Source organism: Tauraco erythrolophus, chromosome 11 (genome assembly GCF_009769465.1).
Source record: "Tauraco erythrolophus isolate bTauEry1 chromosome 11, bTauEry1.pri, whole genome shotgun sequence".
Classification (NCBI taxonomy): domain Eukaryota; kingdom Metazoa; phylum Chordata; class Aves; order Musophagiformes; family Musophagidae; genus Tauraco; species Tauraco erythrolophus.
Window position 1 is genome coordinate 27,695,069 of NC_141475.1, and position 20,656 is coordinate 27,715,724.

At 48.8% G+C, this 20,656-nt stretch overlaps 2 protein-coding genes across 2 annotated transcripts; one reads left to right on the top strand and one right to left on the bottom strand.

Moving 5' to 3' along the window:
• The first annotated feature begins 884 nt into the window (after positions 1-884).
• Positions 885-12,973, top strand: CARD8 (caspase recruitment domain family member 8). Its single transcript, XM_086618642.1, has 16 exons — positions 885-913; positions 4,222-4,253; positions 4,533-4,586; positions 5,155-5,205; positions 5,689-5,718; positions 6,714-6,761; positions 6,861-6,904; positions 7,038-7,087; positions 7,845-8,065; positions 8,144-8,394; positions 9,189-9,323; positions 9,620-9,758; positions 10,170-10,223; positions 10,334-10,417; positions 11,602-11,977; positions 12,655-12,973. The coding sequence occupies exons 1-16, from the start codon at positions 885-887 to the stop codon at positions 12,971-12,973; spliced, it is 1,917 nt and encodes a 638-aa protein (XP_086474768.1).
• Positions 12,974-15,259: 2,286 nt separating this feature from the next.
• Positions 15,260-18,320, bottom strand: IL12A (interleukin 12A). Its single transcript, XM_086618702.1, has 5 exons — positions 18,081-18,320; positions 16,725-16,832; positions 16,568-16,609; positions 16,360-16,464; positions 15,260-15,421 (listed from the first exon to the last, which is right to left on the bottom strand). The coding sequence occupies exons 1-5, from the start codon at positions 18,318-18,320 to the stop codon at positions 15,260-15,262; spliced, it is 657 nt and encodes a 218-aa protein (XP_086474828.1).
• Positions 18,321-20,656: the final 2,336 nt, after the last annotated feature.

Below are 20,656 nucleotides of genomic sequence, written 5' to 3' on the forward strand. Positions count from 1 at the left end.
TGCGAGGGCGGCATCTGGCATTTCCCCTTCCCCACTTGGCCGGCAGCGTACGCAGCTGCCCGCGGTGTTTCCCGCCGGCAGAGGAAGGTGATGAGGAAGGCAGGGGAGGCCAGGGTGGCCCTGGGTGCTGGCCATCCTCCTGCCCTGCTCACAGGGTTAGAAAAGGGGAAAACGGAGCGGCACAGGCACCAGTGGCTCTGTGTGTGTATATATATATATAAAATATATGTGTGTGTACACATTTTTATACCTTGTTAGTTAGTGGACCTTGTTAGTTAGTGGACCTTGTTAGTTAGTGGACCTTTTTAGTTAGTAGACCTTTTTAGTTAGTAGACCTTAAGTTTGTATATGTGTGTATTTGTGTGTATATTTATATATATTTTAATATATTTATATATATATGTATATATACGTATATAGTGTGTGTATATTTATATATATTTTAATATATTTTTATATATATGTATATATACGTATATAGTGTGTGTGTATATATATATCTGTGAAGGTATACCATATATATCTGTATCTATACGGAGAGAATGTGTGTGTGTGTAAGTGTGATCTATATGTATATGTGTACATATGTAGGTACATATCTATATAGCATCCATAGTATACGGGTATGCTAGCACACAGAGTGACCTATCGATACGTATCGATATAGTGTATATCTAATATACTTGTATATCTAGTACCTATATGTAGTTGCCGGGGGCGGTGTGCGTATATACCAGCCGTATGGAAACGGGTCCAGCGCAGTAGGGGTGTGGCCGCGGGGCGTGGGCGTGGCTCGGGGCGTGGCCACGATCGCTCCTCCCCCAGGGGCGGTGCTTCCCCCGCGCGCCCGACCGCGCCGCTCCCGCCTCCCGCCTCCCGCCGCGATGTCCCGCCGCGGGCAGGAGCCCGACAGGTGAGCGGGGACGGGGGGGGATCGGGGATAGCGGCTGCTCCCCGCCATGCGTCGCCCCGCCCCGGCTCCAGCGCTTCCCGGAGCCTTCCCCTGCATCCTCGGGACCCTCCCGGGCCTGCCCGGCATCCCCTGCCCCCATTATCCCCCCTCCCTGCATCCTCCCGATGCCCCCCTTGCAGCTGAAGCCCCTCCCGATGCTCTCCCTGCACCTGCAGCCCCTCTCGACGCCCCCTGCGCCCCCAGCCCCAACCCGCACCCCTGTGCCCTCCCAGCCCCTCCCCATCCCCCCCAGCATCCTCCCCATCCCCCCCAGCATCCTTCCTGCATCCTCCCCATCCCCCAGCACCGTCCCCATTCCCCCAGCATCCTCCTGTCTCCTCCATCCCCCAGCCCCGCCTTCCACCCCCCCCCCGCATCACCCCCCCCCACATTGCCTCCCATCTCTTCCACCTTGCCGGACCCCAGCGTTGGTGCAGAGCCCAGAGGCTCCTTCCCGCCCCCCCAGGAAAGCCACAGCGGTTTGAGGGCACAAGACCCAGCCGTGCACCTGCAGCGGAGGCTCTCCGAGCCGCCCCCCTCCCCCCCCCCCCCCCCCGCAGGACTCGACCGCGCAGCCGTCCGGCCCCGCTCGGTATCTTCTCCTCCGGCAGACAAAAGCGCTGAGCGAGCCAGCGGCGTTGCCGCCCCGCTCCGCCCCGGGTCCCCGCTCCGCCCCGGGCTCCCGCTCCGCTTCCCGGGGTCCCGGGTCCCCGCTCCGCTCCCCCGGCCCCGCTGCCCCGGCTGCACCCCGCGTGTTGCCGCAACAGGCGGCAGCTGTGGCCGTTTAGGAAGGAGCTTGTTTATCTTTTCCCTCTAAACGTGTCATCGCCAGCGTTTGTTGGTTTTGCATCAGCTGGGAAGCGACATCAGCAGCTTTCTTCCCCGTTGGCGTTAATTTCGGGCAATAATTTCTTTCGTAGGGCTGGGGTTAGTTTTCTCCCTGCTTCTCCGGAGTGTGTTTTTTTAGTTTAGGAGGAGGGGAACGCAGCTGCGAGGGGTAGAAGGCTGCTGCAGGCAAACCTTATTTAGCACTGGGTGGAAGAGTTGGTCTCTTGGGGTATACCGGGCCTTTGTCCAAATCTTGTGGATGCTGTGTCATTATTTTTTATTTTTTTAAGGTACAGTTTGGAAGGGCAAACCCCGTTGTGTAATTCCTCACTCGTGCCTGCGGTGAAACCCTTGCCTGGTTTCTCCTGCCTGTCTAACCGCCCGCAGCACCGTTTTCCCTGCCCTTGACCGACAAACTCTTCCAGCTCCAGGCTGCGTGGGAGCATCCCCACGCACCGCTCGCCCCGTCGCTCTTTGCCCAGGACCCCTCTTGTTTCCATAGTTTCACCTAGTGCCTCAGCCATACGTTAGGGGATCTGTTTTCCTGCCTCTACATTTACCACCTATTTATTTTTTATTTTTTAATTCTGAGTTTGTGTCATACCGGTGGCTGAGGCTCTGTCAGGCACATCCCAGGGAGCCGGGGCTTGGAGCTGATGGGCTGCAGATGCAGCCCGGGAAAGTCAAAGTCAGCCTCCTGAGCTGAGCTGCCCAAGAGCAGCTGCCACAGCTTGGCTTTGCCATCACCAGCATCCCTCTGCATTGCCAGGGCGGCACTGAATCCCTCACCTGCCTCCAAAAAGAGAGGGGTTGGATCAAGTGCACCCTCAGCAAGTTTACAGATGACACCAAGTTGTGTGATGTTGTGGACACGCTGGAGGGAAGGGATGCCATCCAGTGGGACCTGGACAGGCTGGAGAGGTGGGCCTGTGAGAACCTCACGAAGTTCAACAAGGCCAAGTGCAAGGTCCTGCACGTGGGTCGGGGCAATCCCAAGCACAGGTACAGGCTGGGTGGAGAATGGATTGAGAGCAGCCCTGAGGAAAAGGACTTGGGAGTGCTGGTGGGTGAGAAGCTCACCAGGAGCTGGCACCGTGCGCTGGCAGCCCAGAAGGCCAACCGTGTCCTGGGCTGCATCCAGAGCAGCGTGGGCAGCAGGGCGAGGGAGGGGATTCTGCCCCTCTGCTCTGCTCTCGGGAGACTCCGCCTGGAACACTGTGTTCTGCTCTGGAGTCCCCAACACAAGAAGGACATGGAGCTGCTGGAGCGGGTCCAGAGGAGGCCACGAAGATGATCCGAGGGCTGGAGCACCTCTGCTATGAAGACAGGCTGAGAGAGTTGGGGCTGTTCAGCCTGGAGAAGAGAAAGCTCCGGGGTGATCTTATAGCAGCTTTTCAGTACCTAAAGGAACTACAGGAAAGCTGGAGAGAGACTTTTTACAGGAGCATGTAGTGATAGGACAAGGGGAAATGGCTTTAAACCGAAAGAGGGCAGATTTAGATTGGATCTAAGGAAGAAATTTTTCACTCAGAGGGTGGTGAGGCACTGGGACAGCTTGCCCAGAGAAGTTGTAGATGCCCCATCCCTGGCAGTGTTCAAGGCCAGGTTGGATGAGGCTTTGGGCAACCTGGTGTAGTGGAAGTTGTCCGTGCCCATGGCAGGGGGGTTGGAACTGAATGATCTTTGAGGTCCCTTCCAACCCAAATCATTCTATGATTCTCTTTCCCTGCCCACATGGCACACGGCTGCCATTCCAGCTGGCTGCTGGACGGGCTGAGACATTTGCTCGTGCCACCGAAGTGAAGGAGAGCTGGATGTCACCTGCTGTTTATGGTAACTGCGCCCAGGGAAATTCCCTCCCTCAGCAGCAGCTTTTATGGTGGTTATTCGGCGAGGCCACTGGGACGATGTTGTGGAGCTCCATGGGAAGGTTTCCAGACCTGATCTTTATCCGTAAATGATAAAAGCAGCACGTTTCCCCTCTTTCAAGAGCAAGCGGAGGCTGAAGGTTGGTCTGAATTTGCCACGGGCCACAAATGGGTTATGAGGTCAGTTGGAGTCGTCTGCCACATCTGAGCCACCACGTTTACGTGAGCTTCGTGCCTTGCAGAAGACGGCTGGTTGGATTGCTCCCAAAAATCGATGGCACCTGGCACGCAAAGGCTTTGCAAAAGGGGCCAAGGGCTTGCGCCGGTGGGAAACGTGCAGCAGAGCCGGGCATCCCTGGCAGGGCCAGGGTGAGAGCTACGGCCGTGGGTGATGTTAGAGAAAATTAATTTTTAATCACCAACCCTCCATCTTAAGTTACCTTATAACCTCCCGTTCCCTGGGGAGCTGGGGGGCAGTGCCAGCGGGTGGGGAGGTGGGTAAGTGCCCACTTGTGTGGAGACATGGCAAAGGACCGACGGGTCTGCTCACGTATTTCCCGTTTTGTCTTCCAGCGGAGCTGAGTCCCTCTCTTCAGATGAAAAAGGTACGGTAATTTTGTGAAATTAAGTTCTTCAAATGGATTTTTTATGGGAAATGCCCGTCCTTTGGAATGGAAAAGACAATTTTGGAACCGCTGGCTTTAAAAAGCGCAGTGTGGTGCCTTAGTTTAACGGGTATGAGTTTTGAATTTTTTATACTGATTTTTAAAATTCATATTCCTTTGCTATTTATTCCCTTCCTCTGACCTGCGTGGTACGAAAACACCAAGAGAAGAGTTAAATCTTTTTCAAGCTTATATCCCCCGACTGCTTTTCTCTTGCAGAGGTGGCGGCCGGCGGTGCCGAGGGAGAGGGCTCGGCCGAGGAGCACCCAGTGGGTGAGCACACGCGTGGCTGGCGTCCTCCCCGGCGCGTGGGATGACGTGGCCACCCTTGCACCTCCCATTTCCCCGCGCTATGATAACACTGCTGCAGCTCCTCAAGTCACTCACTTTGCAATGCTGGTTTCTATTCATCTCAACGTTCGTAAGAATAATTTGTTAAAGCCCCGTACGGCGCATCCCTGTGAGTCACATCGCTGGTGGGACGCAGCAGCTCCCACCCATGCTTCTCCCACCTCACCTGCATGTCACGGAACACCATAATTCAGCTGGGTGAACTGGGACATGCCATGGGTGGAGCTCTACAGTAGTCCCAGGTTATACAAAACATTAGAATTAAACATCCCTAGTATCACACGTACCCTTCAGAAGGGCCTGGGTGACCCTTAAGTCTCCTCTGATGGTTTGATGCTCTGATGCTTCTCTCTGCCCAAGTATTTTTCTGCTGTATTATCTAACTTACTGACCAACCTGAGATGTATTTAAACTTCTAGATGTATCCTTTTACTTCGGGTATTGCTTTATTTCATTCTGCTGGTGACTAATGGGGTGTAATTTTGTTAAGCAGAGGACAGTTCCGAAAACAGCTCCAGCAGTAGCTCGGAAGATGAGTCAGGTGAGCATCTCCCTGTGATTTATCTACTTCCTCCCTTTCGGAAATGTACATTTGGTTTAAACCAGCTGCTTTTCATGGGAATAGTCTCAGGGTTGTTGTATGAGACTGTTAACTCAGTGACTGCACGCTGAAAAGCAGAATGATATTTTTGTGAGCAAACGAGTTCCCAGCCGCTCGGTTTTGAGCAGAGCAATAATCGAGGAGCAGCAGCTCGTGTTGCTTTAGCCTCCGAGACACAATACACGCAGCTGTTTTTACACCACAGTGGTTGTCCAAAGATCAAGAGGCTATAAATCTGCTGAAAAGTTGGCAGCAAAAGTGGCAAAACAGGATGGACAGGAAAAGAATTAAAGGAAGCCTTCGCTGTTGATGAAAAGCCTTGCGGGTTTGCGCTTACACGGGTCCCGCCACCAGCAGTTTATTCTGGTTTCAAGCGAGGTCGGAAGCCTTCCGTTAAATAATTACAAAGCTTTTTCTCACCAGATGCGGAAGAGTCGGCTGGAAGAAGATCGGGTGAGCGTGCTTTTTTTTTTTGTTTTTGTTTTTTGTTCCTTTTCTCCACCGCGTGAGCGAGGGGAGGGATACGCGATGGAGAGAGGGTCGTTCAGCGCCAGCCCGCGGCTTTGGCCAAAATGACCTGCTGGAGAGCAAACCTGGCAACGGGGCCGGGGTGGGGGGGTGCTGCAGCACCCTTCCTCTAGCCCCGGCGTGCCACGAGCGTGCCGCAGCTCGGCGGCTGCGATAGCACCGCGGCGGGAAGGGAGCCAAGGCGCTTGGCGGGCGTTTGCCGGCCGTTTTCCAGGCGGTTCGCTGCAGCCGTGTGTGTTCCGCCTCTTCCCACGTCTCTGCGAGCCAAGGAGGGTGTTGATGGCCCGGGGTGACTTTGGGCCAGGCTGGCTGGAGTCCCTGCTTGCGGGGAGGGGGTGTTGGAGGGACGAGGAGCAGGAGCGAGCGGCACAGCGCCCGTGCCCACCCCCATCCTTCCGCACACCTTGTCACAACAGCTCAGCTTCTGCAAAACCCACCCTTGGGGCTAAAAACTTTCCGCCTGACGTGGCGTCTCTGCTCGCTTTCTGTTGTGTTGGGGGTCAGCAAGGAGGATTCGGGCACTTTTAAATCAGTTTAGGGACAAATACACTGCAAAGAGTGTGGTCACCTGCTCATGGTTGCCAGCTTCCGTGCCAGGTGGGTGAACTTTGTCCTTGGCGCTCGGTGCTTCGTCCTGGGGACCAATGTTTATTTTTTTTTTTCTTAACACCTGTGAAAATTTCCAGGAGTTTGGGCAAGTGGTGAGACTTGACAAATGTTGCGTCCTGACGTCCGGCTTCATCGCCGCGCTGCGCGAAGCCAGGCGGGCAAGCGGGCGGGCAAGGACTTAGTCTTAGGAAATATTCTCCTTAGGTATTTTTTTATTGTAAGCAAATTCAACTGGTGGGTTGTCCTTGCTGAATATGGGAACAGAAACTTGCTGGAGGCTGAGGTGTTTGCTGCAAACTTCTTTTTTGCAGATGAAGAGCCGGAGGAGAAGGAATTGCTGCCGCTCTGCGATGAATCAGGTAGTAACAGATCTCTTGAGGGTTGTTGTTAGGTTGGTTTTTTTTGGAGCATTTAATTACTTTGCTTTTACTGAGCTGATCTTCCTGTTTTCTCACCAGGAGTGAACGGTCTGCCCCTCTGTGAGCACTGCAGAAATGAAAATGTATGTTTATTAAAAAAAAAACAACCCCACAACCCAACCCACGTATTTTGCATGAGATAATCTGCAAATTGTAATTCTACTCTCTCGTCGCCTTTTAAAATATGTTTGTTTTTTTTAAAAAATCTATTTATAGGACCATAAGGAACTAGTGACCCCAAGGAGACTTTCTGGAGGACAACACGTGTATGTTTTTTTTAATATAATGGGTATACATTTATATTGTCTCATCAAGGTACTTCTCTTTTCCGTTTAAGTGGGGAAAAGACTAATTTGCTGCACAAATACATTTGGAGTTATAATGGAAGATGCCTCCAAATCCTTAAAAATAAACAATTTAAAGCAGCTGCCTGTGCTGCCTGCAGGTCCTGGTCCAAGAAAGCTCTTAGGACGGCTTCCTGCTTGCCTCGTCTCGCTGCACTAATTAACACCAGGCACATTTTTATATGGTTTTTTTCTTAGTCTGGGCACACATGAAGGGTCTTGCTCTGCTTCCTGGGAATACTCATCCTCTGCATTTGTGCTGACCTTGCGTTTTTCATTGGACACCAGCCTTGTGCTCCCTCTTTCTGGCCTGGAAGCTGTCACCGGTGTGTGATGTTGGTGTATGATGTGGACGTTGTCAGTGTATGATGCTGGCCCCGACGGGAGCTGGGCTGAGCCCTTCGTGTAAAAGCAGCTGCTTCGTTTGCAGGAAACGTTATGCAAAATGTTCATCACAGCTATTTTGCCTGTGCTGGTGGGGTCCTCCCAGCTCGTTTTTGGCACTCCAGTGATGGTTTAAACATAGAGACTGGAGAAAAAAAAATTGTTGCTTCTGTGCTATTCAGATAAAGTGTTCTGCACTTGTTGGGAAGGGAGTTTTTCTGTTATTCCGTGCAAACCACATTTTTATGGGAGGTGGTGGGAGCTAAACTAACCGGATGGTTCTTGCCCACGGCAGGGTGCAACTGGACGCCGAGGGGACTTACCAGTGCAGCTTTACGGGCTTGATTTTTGAAGTAACAAGGGCTGTCAAAATCACGTATTCCCTCTTATCCTGGAGCAAATACGCCAACCTCGTGGAAAAGCCATGGATCGTGGGCGGCCCCCTCTTCGACGTGCGCTGTGACTCGACCTCCGCTCTCACCTCCATCCAGTTTCCCCATTCCCTCTGCCTCGGTGGTGAGTGCTGGCCACGGCCACGGGTGGCTACCGGCTCCGCGGCGCGGGAGGCGCTGAGCCAGCTCCGTTTTCCTGCAGATCATGACACCGGCATGGCCTTCAAGGTCCTGCACATCAAAGGCGAGGGTGCAGCCATCGAGCCCTCCGCCGACTACTCGGCCTCGCACGTGAAGTGGCTGGTGAGCTCGCTGTCGCCGGTGGGACCGCTCATCCAGAGCCAGGAGCCCGTGCACTACCACGGCGCCGTCGTCCTCTACAAAGTCGTCGACGAGCATCCCTCTTTATCTTTTCGGGTCTACGTGGCTACAAACAACGACTCCTTTATAAAGGTTTGGCTCGTGTTGGTGGGGTGGGGTGGCAGGAAATAGCGGCAGGGTTGGTTACGGGGATGTTATGGTCAGGATGGGGTACGGTGAAGAGATGATCTTCTCTCACCCCAGTGTTTGCATGCAAAGCTCTGGAGATATGTATATATGTGTGTGTCTCTATATATATATTTAAAATGATACACATAACATAAAATATATACATGTGTGTGTGTATATACATGTAAAAAATGATATATGTAATATAAAATATATACACACATGTGTATATGTGTGTTCGTCTGTATATATATACACACACACACATATATATATATAAAAAATGAGACTTCCATACCAAAAAGGTCTGCCAAGGATATGATATGATATATTTAAGGAATTATACCAGCCCACACGCTTGCTCACGAGCTGCTATAGAAAAGAAATACATCAGAAACCTGTTTGCCACCAAAATCCACGGAGCTGAGGATTTATACCTGAAAGAGCTTCTTGTGCTCTCAGCCCTTCCCAGCTACGATACCTCTGCAAATACTAGGGCAGGACAGCAGCAAATAACCATTTTTTTATTGGGGTTGCAAACTCTTCTGTCTCATTTCACCCACGTAGCACGATAGCTGAAAACGTTTATTTGAGATTTTTTGAGAATAGTGTTTTGTGCACAGCTTTCTGTGAAGTTTGCCACATGGAACAGGTCGTGGCTGTTTCACAGACAGAGAAAAGCCCCAGGGGCCCCAGGTTTTAAATGTTAATTCCTTTCCTGAGGGGAGTAACGTTTAAATCGTATTTTTGAATTTTAGGATATCTCAAGAGCCGTAAAACATTCAAATAAGAAATTCATTAAAATCGACAAGCCCCCTGTATGCCAAAAATTACTACAGAAAGGAAAGAGATATAGATTAGTTTGTGAGCCAGAAGCTGAAATAACTCCCGAGGTAAGTCTCTTGTACAGCCCTCATTTCGTGCATCGCAGCTTGATTAGAAACATGGTACAAAATAGCTTTTCCTGTATGTTCCTGCACCTGAATTTTTCACGTTCGTTTGCCATCGCTGCAGAAAGCATTTGCCTCTTAGAGCCCTAAAATTTTGGGATGAAATCCTGAGGCTAAAGTCAACAGCAGAAGTCTGGGGAGATTAGAGCTGGGCTCAAATCCGTGTCAGCAGCCAAATACCCCCTCTTTAGTTTATGTTTTGGATAAATGTTTATTTTTAACACGTTTATGTTGTATAGGAAATTGAATTTGTTGACGGCTCTCTCTTGAAACTTAAAAGTTACATCGAAGTCTATTTGGAGAAACCTGATGACTTCACCTTGTCTTTGGTTGAGCTGGAGTCCGACGCGACCGTCTGGAAAGCAAAACTAAGAGAGAGTGAGTCCTTGGTCCTTCCAGCCCTTTGTTCCTCCCGAAAAGGTGCAGGACTCGGGGTCCAATTCAGCCCTTAGACGTGCTGAAATCCCTGCTGGGAAAACGGTGAGGTTTGGAGCTGGAAGTGATAAAACACAAAGATGAGGTCTGGGAGGTAACCTCGGGAGCAAACGGGTAGAAGGCTTTGGGATGCTCCGCTTCGGTTGTACTTACTGGGAATACCAGGCAATCCCTATTGCGTGCTGCGGCACGTTGGGCAAAAGGGGAAAAAAATCATCTCGTTCTATAAAATCTCAGCTCGGCAGCCAGAATCCAGCCAGCAGCTTGGGTTCGTGCCTGAGAACTGTTGGATTTAGGGCATAGCCATGGGAATTGCGACCTCACCTTTTGTTTCCTCTGAAAACTGTTTGCCAGGTGACTGGATACATTACGACCAGAACAAAAACGAGCAGAAAAGAAGCGCAGGCAGTAAGTCCATTTGAAGATCAGTCGGGGTCGCGTGTTTTCCTCATACCTCACCAGCTGTTGTCGCTCAAGTGATGGGAGAGATGTGGCATCACCTCTCGCTTCCTTCTTAGGTGTCAAAAAACGGAAGCCAACCCTCAGCATTTTGGAAGAAGACGAGCTCTGTAGCAAAAAGCAAAAGACCAACAGTACTGCAGGTAGAGAATTTCCGTGTCATAGAAAATAACAGGTTTGGGTTGTGGGTGTTTTTTTTTTTAATATCCCGTGAGCTCACTTTTTTAAAGACTTCTGCGAATCTGAACATGAAATATAGGAGGGGAAAACACTGCTTTTGTAGGTGCAGAATTTGTAGTGACATTTGTATGCTTTGGTTGTTCGTTCAGTGAGTAAAGGGAGAGAAACCGCTAGGAAATTTGCTTTAGAAGGGTCAGCTGAAATGGTATTGTCTTCTAAGACTGCTTTGAGTGGCTGTTTTTAAAAGAGGCTTCTGCTACATGTCTCAGGTTTTGCGTTTGGGATATCTCCTGAGCCGTAACAGGCTGAGTTTTTCTGGGGAAAAAAAAAAAAAAGAAAAATAACTTCTGTTTATTGTTAACATGTGATGGTCAGAAATGCTTAGTGACTGGGAGCTGCCACCTAGAAACTACTCATTTACTGATAGTTACTTGGAAAAATTATAGAAGAAATAATGTCCAGTAATTAGTCCCATAAAGTCTAATAAATAAATGGAAAAAAAATCAGCAGAAGTAGCCAGGTAGGGGTTTGGGTGTGTATAGCCACCAAAGGGAGGGCTTCTGTCCCTCAAAACCTCCGTTTGATGTGGAACTGGTGACACTGAGGAGGAAAACGGCTCTATTCCTCCATGGAACCATACCAGCCAAGACTTCGGAGCCATCGTAATTAAAGGAAAAACCAACATCACCCTTCTGGGGCAGCAGTGGGTTTTGAGAACAGCAGGCATCGGAACTCACTGGGAGAGAGCGAGTGCTTGGCATGGCCTTAACGTTGAGCATCTCAAAATCTCCGTGGGCTGCTTAGTCCTTCACGTGCTTTTCTCCAGCGCTTGGCTCTGACCTTGCTGAATAATCGGAGTAATAAGGTCACCTTCATCGTAGGTCCCCTGGCCAGGCGCAGAGCTAAGTGTCATAGAATCATAGAATCATAGAATGGTTTGGGTTGGAAGGGACCTCAAAGATCATCTCCTTCCAACCCCCCTGCCATGGGCAGGGACACCCTCCACTACACCAGGTTGCCCAAAGCCTCATCCAACCTGGCCTTGAACACTGCCAGGGATGGGGCATCCACAACTTCTCTGTCATTTAGTTACGAATTTAACAAGAAGAGCAATGTCAAATCTGAGTTTCGTTCTGTGTTTTTTCAGACGGAGCCGAAACAAAAAAGTTAACCGACCAACAGCTGATGGTGATCGCGAAGTTGTTTGGGAGGCAGTGGCGAGAAATTGCCATCGAGTGTCTTCAGATGGAAATGAAAGACATTGAGCAGATCCGGGCAGCCGAGGAAGAGGTTAACATGCAAAAATTTCTGGTGTTAAGCAAGTGGAGAGACAAAGAACAAGGCAACGGAACGGCAGAAGCTTTGTACAGAAGCCTCCATGAAAAAGCATCCTATGAGATCCTGCAAGCCCTACAAGGTATCACCTTCCCGTTGTGTTTATTTAATTACATCACGGTGTTTCAGCTATATTTGAAGAATTCACATCAGAGAGCTTACCAAGCACCTAGTACGTGTTTTTCTACGTAGGTCAAAATCATCTCCCACCTGATATTAGCAATGACTTTCTTGTGGCGTTCTTATACTTCCCTTCAGAAAAGGATATAAAAAAGAATAAAATATAAATATAGATATAAAGAAAAATAAGAATATTTTTGCACTGGCTCTGTTGAGAGTGCTCTCAGCATGACCCAGCTGTCACGTTATTTACCCAAACCGATTCTTGGTTTTTCTCAGGAAGTCCAAAGAAGAGATGGTTGAGTCTTTACTCTTTTTTTTTTTTAGGAAGGGTTAATTAACGCCTTCTCCTGATGGATGACGTAGCGGTTCGGTCCTGCAGACCTGTGTGTGCGTGTATTTCCTCGCTGCCCGTGGATGCTCCCATGGTTTCTGGGGGGCTCCTTATGTCCTGGTGCAAACCAAAGTCGTTCCATGGGCTGAGAACTCAGCCAGCCAAGGGGAACCTTTATCAAAAAACTAATTTTTTTTTTTTTTCTGGAACAGGCAAAACTCTCTTTTTTCTTTAGTTCTCCCTCAAAGCAACCTGGCTGAAAAGAGTGGAGAGCTGCTCATGCTGCTTTGCTGGCCTGACCCTCATGGGGTTTTTAATTATTTGAGTTTTTAATACGTTTATTATTCAACTTCAATATTGCAGTAACTCGTAGAGATCAGATAATCCGTGTGTGTTTGTTCCTTTCCTCAGGTTTCTCGGCTCAGTGCAGCTAGAAGGAGTACGGCGGGAGCTTCTCCGGCCGCTTCCCCGGGATCCCGCCGAGATTTGGGAAGGAAGATGCAAGGCATCATCCCTCGGCGGAAAGTTTAGGCCAGAGCTTAGCAAGAAATGTGAATGGAATTTTGTGCACATTAGACTTTCAGGAGCGATTCCTCGCGCGGTGGATCCCGGCGTCGCGGCCGGGAATGCCGGGCTTCACGGCCGGGGAAACCCAACACTGTCACCCGGCTTTGAGCCAGTCCTAAAAGACAGGAACACTGGGAGAAACCAGTTTACCTTGGTCAGGTAGATGATCTTTATCTGGAAACGTTTTTATTTACATCAGGGAAAAAACAGGGAGAAAAGTTAATGCAGAAACTTTCATCCCCTTAAAAAATTACCGAACTGCCGGAATCATGAGGTACATTGTATTTCTTACAGATGCTCAAGATCAGGGAAGAATAATCCTAAACTTGCAGATAACGTCCTTTGCATAATCACTGTATGTATTCATAATTCCTGTATATACTCGTGTACATTCAGTCCTTGTTAAGCTGTGGTTCTGTTTTCTGAAAACCCGAAGACTGGTTTTATGGGAGCACCACTATTCACCCCAGGCAGCTTTGAATTTTCCCTGGGAATTTTCTTCTTCACTCTTTTCTGCCTAGTCTGTCTCAATTTTTCTGAGATAATTTTTTATGTTGTATAATTTTTTTGTTGTACTATGAACTTTTTTATACTTTTTTTTTTTTACTTGATTAATTTTAACGTGAATAGAATTAGGTGCTTAAACAAAAATGGGAGAAGCCAAAATCTCTGCAAAGGTCATGCACGTGCTACAGAAATGGGAAAGATTTGGAAATAATGTTATTTGCAGAAGAAAGCGATGACCTGATACAGGAGATTGTCTTGTTTTTAAAGACACAGGATTCTTTTGATCATCTTCCTCTGCGTATGTTTATGAAAGAAAAAGCATACTTTTAAAAAATAAGAATTAAAAAGGAAACATTTACACTATTTACGTATGAGTTTTGGATTTGTTTTTGTATTTTAGCTATTGGATGAAATGTTGCAAGGTGGTTGTATGTAGTGGGCTGTCGTTCCAACCCTTGATGCTCCACCACTACGTACATCCCAGAGGGTGGCCAAGGAGAAGGGCTGCGTTGGAGCCCAGGACCTCGTGGGGTCTTCTGCTGATGGGGCTTTTATAGTACAAAGAAGCATCTTACAAGACCTTGTAATCAGTGGGGCAACTGAGTAGTGTGGCAGGTGGCCAAAAGAGATGATACCTTCAACGTTCGGGTTCTTTTACGTCAAAGTCAAGAACCTTTTATTTTTTTTTTTAAAAAAAATATGTATTTCTGTGGTCTTTGTCCAGATCTTGCAAGCAAAAGGAGTGAAAACATTACAGTTGTATAAGGACATCGAGGCACGAGGTTGCTCTTAACCTTACGACTCGTGGGTGGTCTGTGGGAGCAGGGACCATGGCTCTGGTTCGTTAGAAAGCTCTGGGAACATATAAGACTAGGCTGGTGTGGTGTGGAGTTAACACCAACGCTTTGGGGAGAGGAGGAGGATGGCAGCTGTCCCCTTGGCATCTGGAAGAGCAGTGGGTCCCACCAGCCCCTCGGCTTCAAAGAGGGATGCTTGGGGGGTCCCCAAAGAGATGGGAGGGCAGAGCTTGGAGAAACCAAGAGCTGAAGAACACGGTGCTGGCAACGAGGGGTGGTGGAGGCAACATGAGAGCTGGTGGGACGTGGTCAACAGCAGCCAAGTCACTGCTCAGGCTAGGGCAGGCCCGATGACAGGGGGATGGACACCTTCATCTTGGCTGGTTTACACTCTCAGGTCAGGAATTGGGAAGATAATCATCCCAGCATCCCTCCCCGCCTTCAAAGCTCTACATAAATCCTTGCCTCAGTGAAACAATTTAACCATTGATTCTGGTGGGGCCAGGATTTCACCCAGGAAACTGTAACCGGCTGGAAAATCACCGTGAACCAGGATGAAACCCAGTGAGTTGCTTTGAGTGCCCAATGTGAGAGAAAATCCCCAGGAAACACGTCTGATGTAAGTAAGAAACAGAATTTAAACATAGATACCAGTGCTGAATGTTACTGTGCTATACTGCTTACATGCCAGTGATATTCAAAGTATTTTAAAAGTATTCATATTACATCTCAAAGGAAGAAGAAAAAAAGTCACTGCAATTTTTACGCAAACTTTATTAGACAATAAATAGAATAAATAGGGAATATAATAATAAATAAATCGGTTATTATAAATATGTTTCAATTTCTGAAAATTACAGCTGAATAAATAAACCAGCTAAGACAAATTACAGTTGAGTGGTGATTTGAGAACGTTTTGGTACTACGATGTAGCTTATTTTCTAGAAATTTAAAAGTTTTAACATGGTAGCTTAAAAGGCACTGACAACAGCTCACTAAAAAACGATTTACAAGAAACTCTGGGAAACACTATGCGCTCGGTTCCTAAAAAAGCCTCCAACCAGGGTATTGACTCTGATTTTTTTTTTTTTCTTCAAAACAGCCTTAGGTCCAATTTACACCCGAAAGGCCAGAGGGCTGGGCGCTCACATGGAGCTCTCCGGAGAGGTGAGGTAGCTCATCATCCTGTTGATGGTGACCGTGCGGATGCGGAAGGCGTGAAGGATGCTGCACAGCCTCATCCTCTCCTGGAAGGAGGTCAGCCCCGCCGCCGGCTGCGACACGCTCCTGCTGCTGCTCTTCAGGGCCTGGGAAGAGGTAGAGAGATTAAAAAAAAAAAAAATACTATTGCCAGAAAATGGCTAAAACAGCTCTTTAGATTTTTCATCTCCTGAGCGATAAGTGATAAGTCTTAAAAATAAGAATGTATTCTCATAAATGAAAAATTTGATGATTTATTGTATTTATGATGATAATTATATTTAATGATGTAATTAATAGATTTAGGATGTGCAGCTGTACTTTCCTTGAGACAAAAATGTCCCTTTTTTGCACAAAGGGACAAAAATGCACAAAGGCTCTTTCTGCCCAGGAATAAAGATGCTCTTTTAATAATAAGCCTACAGGCAGCTTTGGCTAGTGACCCCTCAGTGTGGGTTCATCTACCCCTGGCCAAAATCTCGAGGCTGTCAGGAGATGCTGTGTCAATACAAAGGCCATTAACATTTTTTTTAAAATTAGCTTTTGTTAAACAAACAAGCAAGCTTTCAACAGCTATTCCCTGTACTCACTAATGATATTTATCAAAATTCATACATCCTGTTTCATGTGCGGTATACCATGTGTATTATGTTGCAGTATTTGGAAGAGAAATAGAGCTATGTTCCTTTTACTCTATCTTTTACTCTGTTTTTGGGTTCTCAGCAGGTCTGTAGGAATTGGTAGAAAAATCCTGTACCACATCTCCTTGAGAAAGCGGAGCGGTGTGAAAGAAGGAGGGCTGCTAAGGAGCCAGACATCTCAATCCTGATGTGTTGACCATATCAGCAAGGCAAAAATATGAAGCCAGATACATCATAATTCGTAAGAATCAAGTATCTTCTAGGAAAAACAGTAACAGGCAATTTTTTAAATTACCAGGTTGAGGAAAGGTCACTTTTTGACTGACTACAGAACAGAGCACGCTGGACCGAAAACTCAGTTTTAAGACAGAAATATTAGGAAGGAAGGAGATCGAAATACTTACTTTCATCATTTCATCAATAGTTGTCAGCACATTTTGATCTTTGAGGTTCTTCAGTGCTGCCCTGTAGGCACTCAGATCCTCATAGATGCCCTGCAGGCATTTACCCTGCAAAAGTCAGGATTATTAGGAAACGCAGGAATCCGTTGTTAAATGCTTTAAACGTACAAGCAGCAAAAGGAGGAGTTCTTTTGGGAAACTTGCAATTTACCGTATCAAAAGTAGATCTTTCCAGGGCCGGGCAGTTTCCAGTCTGCAAATTAAAGAAGAAATGAGACACGGTGATTTTGTGGAAGTGTGAATTAGATGGCTGTTCCATGAAAAAATGATGCTGAAACTTGATTTTTTTTTTTTTCATTTTTTTTTACCCCTGGATCCTCGAATGTGCAAGCTTTTATTGTGTTGATTTGATTCTTAGTGATATCTTCAAGATCAACCTCTTCAAGGGTACATTCGAATCCAAAGGTGCCGAGCTCCTGTGTTAAAAAGGGAATAAGAAAGGGTCGTTGACTCAGCTTCATGGTACCATATATATATATATATGTGTCAATAGACCCAGCAATACGTGATGCATCACAGCTGTCTGTGCGTAGCTGAATCTGAGAAACGAGGCTGTGGGAGGGCTGTGGTCAAACACGAGAGCTGGCAAATGGAGACACTGAAATGCAGGAGGCAGTTGTGCTTAATGGGAATAAGCTCAGGCTTGGCCCCGATTTGTTTGCGATGTCGTCGCGAATCGCACTGCCCCCGTTACTTTACATTATTCTATCGAGAACTTTACGTCGCTATAGTTTCCGATGGAAAGTGTCCCTTAGAAAGTGAAAAATAGCAAATACCCTCCGCACAGACACTGAACACTGACCCACTGCGAGTGTGGCACAACACACCGAGCTAGCAGTGGGGTTTTTTTGCGGTTCTCTCAGATGAAGATTGCACAATAGTGGGGAACTGAGCCAAAAAAAAAAAAAAAATAATCCCCTTGGCACTACTGCCAGGGGGCTTTAGCGGGGAGAGGTGCTATGGCACTGAGCCAACAACACCAGCGACAACATGGGAACATGGCAAAGGTGGGAGGAGGTTATTTCCTGAGCCAGCTCTGCTGTGGCCTTACAGAACGTGTGTTCAAAAATGAAAAAGCTCAAATCGGCTGCCGGAATGGTGTGCGTGTTTCTGCGGGGGTCAGCGGATGAGGGTTGAGAAAGCCCCTGGAGCAAATCCCCATCCTAACGGGCTGGTCAGAGAGGCCATGAAAGTGGAGATCAGGTATAGAGTCTGAAAGGGAGTCTATAGAGAGCATCTGCACACCTGGGTACCCTCACCAACCCATCACTGCCCACCTGGGTACCCTCACCAACCCACTGCTGCCCTTCTGGGTACGCTCACTGCCCATCACTGCCCTTCTGGGTACCCTCACTGCCCATCACCACCCTTCTGCGTACCCTCACCAACCCATCATTCCCCTTCTGGGTACCCTCACCAACCCATCACCACTCACCTGGGTACCTTCACTGCCCATCACAACCCTTCTGGGTACCTTCACTGCCCATCACCACCCACCTGGGTACCCTCCTCAACCCATCGCTGCCTTTCTGGGTACCCTCACTGCCTCATCACTGCCTGCACACCCTCACCAACCCATCACCACCCTCCTGGGTTCCCTCACCGCCCCATCACCTCCTGCCCATGCCCCCTCCCCAAGCCGCCCCCCCGGCCCCCTCACAGACCTTCAGCCGGTGCAGAGAGGCGTTGGCGGCTTCCAGCAGCTCCCGGGAGCGGCTCAGCCCTTCGGCGAGGCGCTGGCGGGGAGGCGGCGGCGGCGGCAGCGCCCGGGCTGGGGCGGGCAGCACCAATGCCAGCGCCAGTGCCAGTGCCAGCCCGAGGGCGCGCTGCCTGCAGTTCCGGCGCACGGCGCCAGGGGGCGCTGCCCGCCCGCCGCTCCCGCTGCCCGCGCCGCGCCGCTCCATGGCGCTGCCGAGGGAGCGGGATGGCGGCGGCGGGACGGCGACGGCTTTTATAGGGGCGGCGGGAGCGGGAGTTCCCCCTCTTCTCCTTTCCTTTCCAGCAGCGGGGGGCAGCCAGCAGTCATCCCGAGAGCGGCGGGGCTGCCGCCCGCCGGGAATCCCGGCGCTCGGGGCGGGGGTGGGGGGCGCCCGGCGGAGGGGCTGCGGGGCAGATGCGGCGCTGGGCGCACCAGTCTGCTGCTCGGGACCCCGTTCCAGCCTGGGAGGCACTGGAACAGGTTGTCCAGAGAAGTTGTGGCTGCCCCATCCCTGGAAGTGTTCAAGGCCAGGTTGGATGGGGCTTTGGGCAACCTGGTGTAGTGGAAGGTGTCCCTGCCCATGGCAGGGGGGGTTGGAACTGGATGGTCTGTGAGGTCCCTTCCAACCCAAACCATTCCGTGATTCCATTCCCTCTGCACGCAGCGAGCTTAGAGAAACATCAGAATGACTCAAAGTACGTGTATGACACACAATTAGCTTTTTTTCTGTGTATGGCACATAGATAAGTCTTTTCCATTCCATCCTTTGTTATCAAAAATGTTGAGACGTCATTAATGAAAATTCGTTAAAACCTACCTGGAAACTTGCTTTTTGTTGATGATATACTCGGTACAATCGCCAAATATTTCGATATTAGTTCCTATTGCACGTGGCTGTTCTCAGCCTGGCCAAAAGGCTGGAGAAAACTTTTCTATTCATCGGGGCTGCTGTGAAGTCAACGGGAATTTTGCTCTCGGCTCAGAAGGGAGCAGGATGAATCAAGAGTTTTATATTGTGTTTTCAGATTCTTTTTATTTTAATTGACATCTTGTTTCCCATAAGAAGGTTGTGGTGTGTCTAGAGACTGACTTTGCTAGAATAGTAGCGCTGCATAATTTTCCAATTTCGCGGTGTGTTTTCCATTTATGCACTAGTCGGTAGGTTGTGGTTTTTATCTTTTGTGTAAGAGACTTTTCATTTTCTTTTCTGACACAGAAGTGAAAGAGACCTTCGGCATACGCTTGCACACGTGTTCTTGAAAAGGCTTCGGTTTGGCTTTCCAGGTTTCTTTGCCCAATGCTCAGTCATAGGGTGTGAGGTTTCTCCTCAGACAGGGCGCTGACCCACAATTTGGACAACAGCTTCTGGTTTATGGCATTCCTGAGCTGCACTTTGGCATGTATTGGGAAATTAATTAGGGTTCTTTGTCCAAAAGGAGGAATATTTAGCTCAAGTGCCTTCAGAGGTCTCTGAATGCAACGGCTATTGGATAAGCGTTGTGCACAGAACAATTATCTCAAGGGAAGCTGTGCTGAGAGGTGCCTCTTCTCAATGGGCTTTTGTGCACCATGGGCCAGGAGGGAGGACTTCCCTTCCTGCTGCTGAGTCCCAACTCCCGGAGAGATTTCTTTGTGACCTGGGGCAGTGAGATGGGGGAACAACTGGGGCTAGAGGGTGTCCAACATAGGCTGCGGAAGGCTGGCTGGGGTGGCAAGAGCATCTTCAACCATAAAATCATAGACTGGTCTGGGTTGGAAGGGATCTTCAAGATCATCTAGTTCCAACCCCCCTGCCATGGGCAGGGACACCTTCTTCCTGGGGAAATTCACCCCTAAGGACTCCCCAGCAGCCCCCAGCTGTAAAATACAGGCTACACAAGTGGGACACCTCTGATTCCATTTTATGCAAAACTTTGAGCTGTATTTTGCTTTCTTCATGTAATTTCTCTCTCTTTTGATACATGGCTCACAAATAATTTGCAAGGAACGTCCTGTTGTTGCACAGGTGTCCCCAGAGCAGAAATGTTTTCTGGGTCAGAGCTCCCTCAGCCCAACGGTTAGGTAACACAGCGTGGGTTTAATTTGCTGATAAAATGGAATATATCCTAATACTGATGCGTAAGTTTTTTCCTGGTAGAAGAAGAAATAATTGAATGCTGCTACGTTTGCTGTTTTACAAATAGGAAGCTTTTTCTCAATTCTCTATAAAGAACCACTCGCAAATGATACCTTTGTCACCACTCGTTTATTTTCCTGATAGCATCTGAAACTGGAGTCCTTACCATGCTGGGCTGCTGAAGATCCTTGTACACCTATTGCAGGATCAGAGACGATAGATCTGGAGACCTGCTGAAGCTCCAGCACTTGTAATCACACTCTGCAACTCCAAATCTCCCCCGAGGAGCCACCCCACAGGTCCTGCAGTGTGAGTCCCCGGGGCAGATGCTGAACATGGTGTAACACAGTGGTTGTGCTGGTTTGTGGATGGGTGGTGAGGTGAGCCTGGCTGGTTTCTACTCCTTTTGCTCGAATTGTGCCTTA

Excerpts from the sequence above, each read along its gene's own strand:
- CARD8 (XM_086618642.1), top strand. The coding sequence starts at position 885 with ATGTCCCGCCGCGGGCAGGAGCCCGACAG. Across the intron at positions 8,066-8,143 it reads CCATTCCCTCTGCCTCGGTG|ATCATGACACCGGCATGGCC; the intron begins GTGAGTGCTGGC and ends GTTTTCCTGCAG. Across the intron at positions 8,395-9,188 it reads ACAACGACTCCTTTATAAAG|GATATCTCAAGAGCCGTAAA; the intron begins GTTTGGCTCGTG and ends TTTGAATTTTAG.
- IL12A (XM_086618702.1), bottom strand. The coding sequence starts at position 18,320 with ATGGAGCGGCGCGGCGCGGGCAGCGGGAGCGGCGGGCGGGCAGCGCCC. Across the intron at positions 16,610-16,724 it reads GCACATTCGAGGATCCAGGG|ACTGGAAACTGCCCGGCCCT; the intron begins GTAAAAAAAAAT and ends TTTAATTTGCAG. Across the intron at positions 16,465-16,567 it reads AAAGATCTACTTTTGATACG|GGTAAATGCCTGCAGGGCAT; the intron begins GTAAATTGCAAG and ends TGACTTTTGCAG.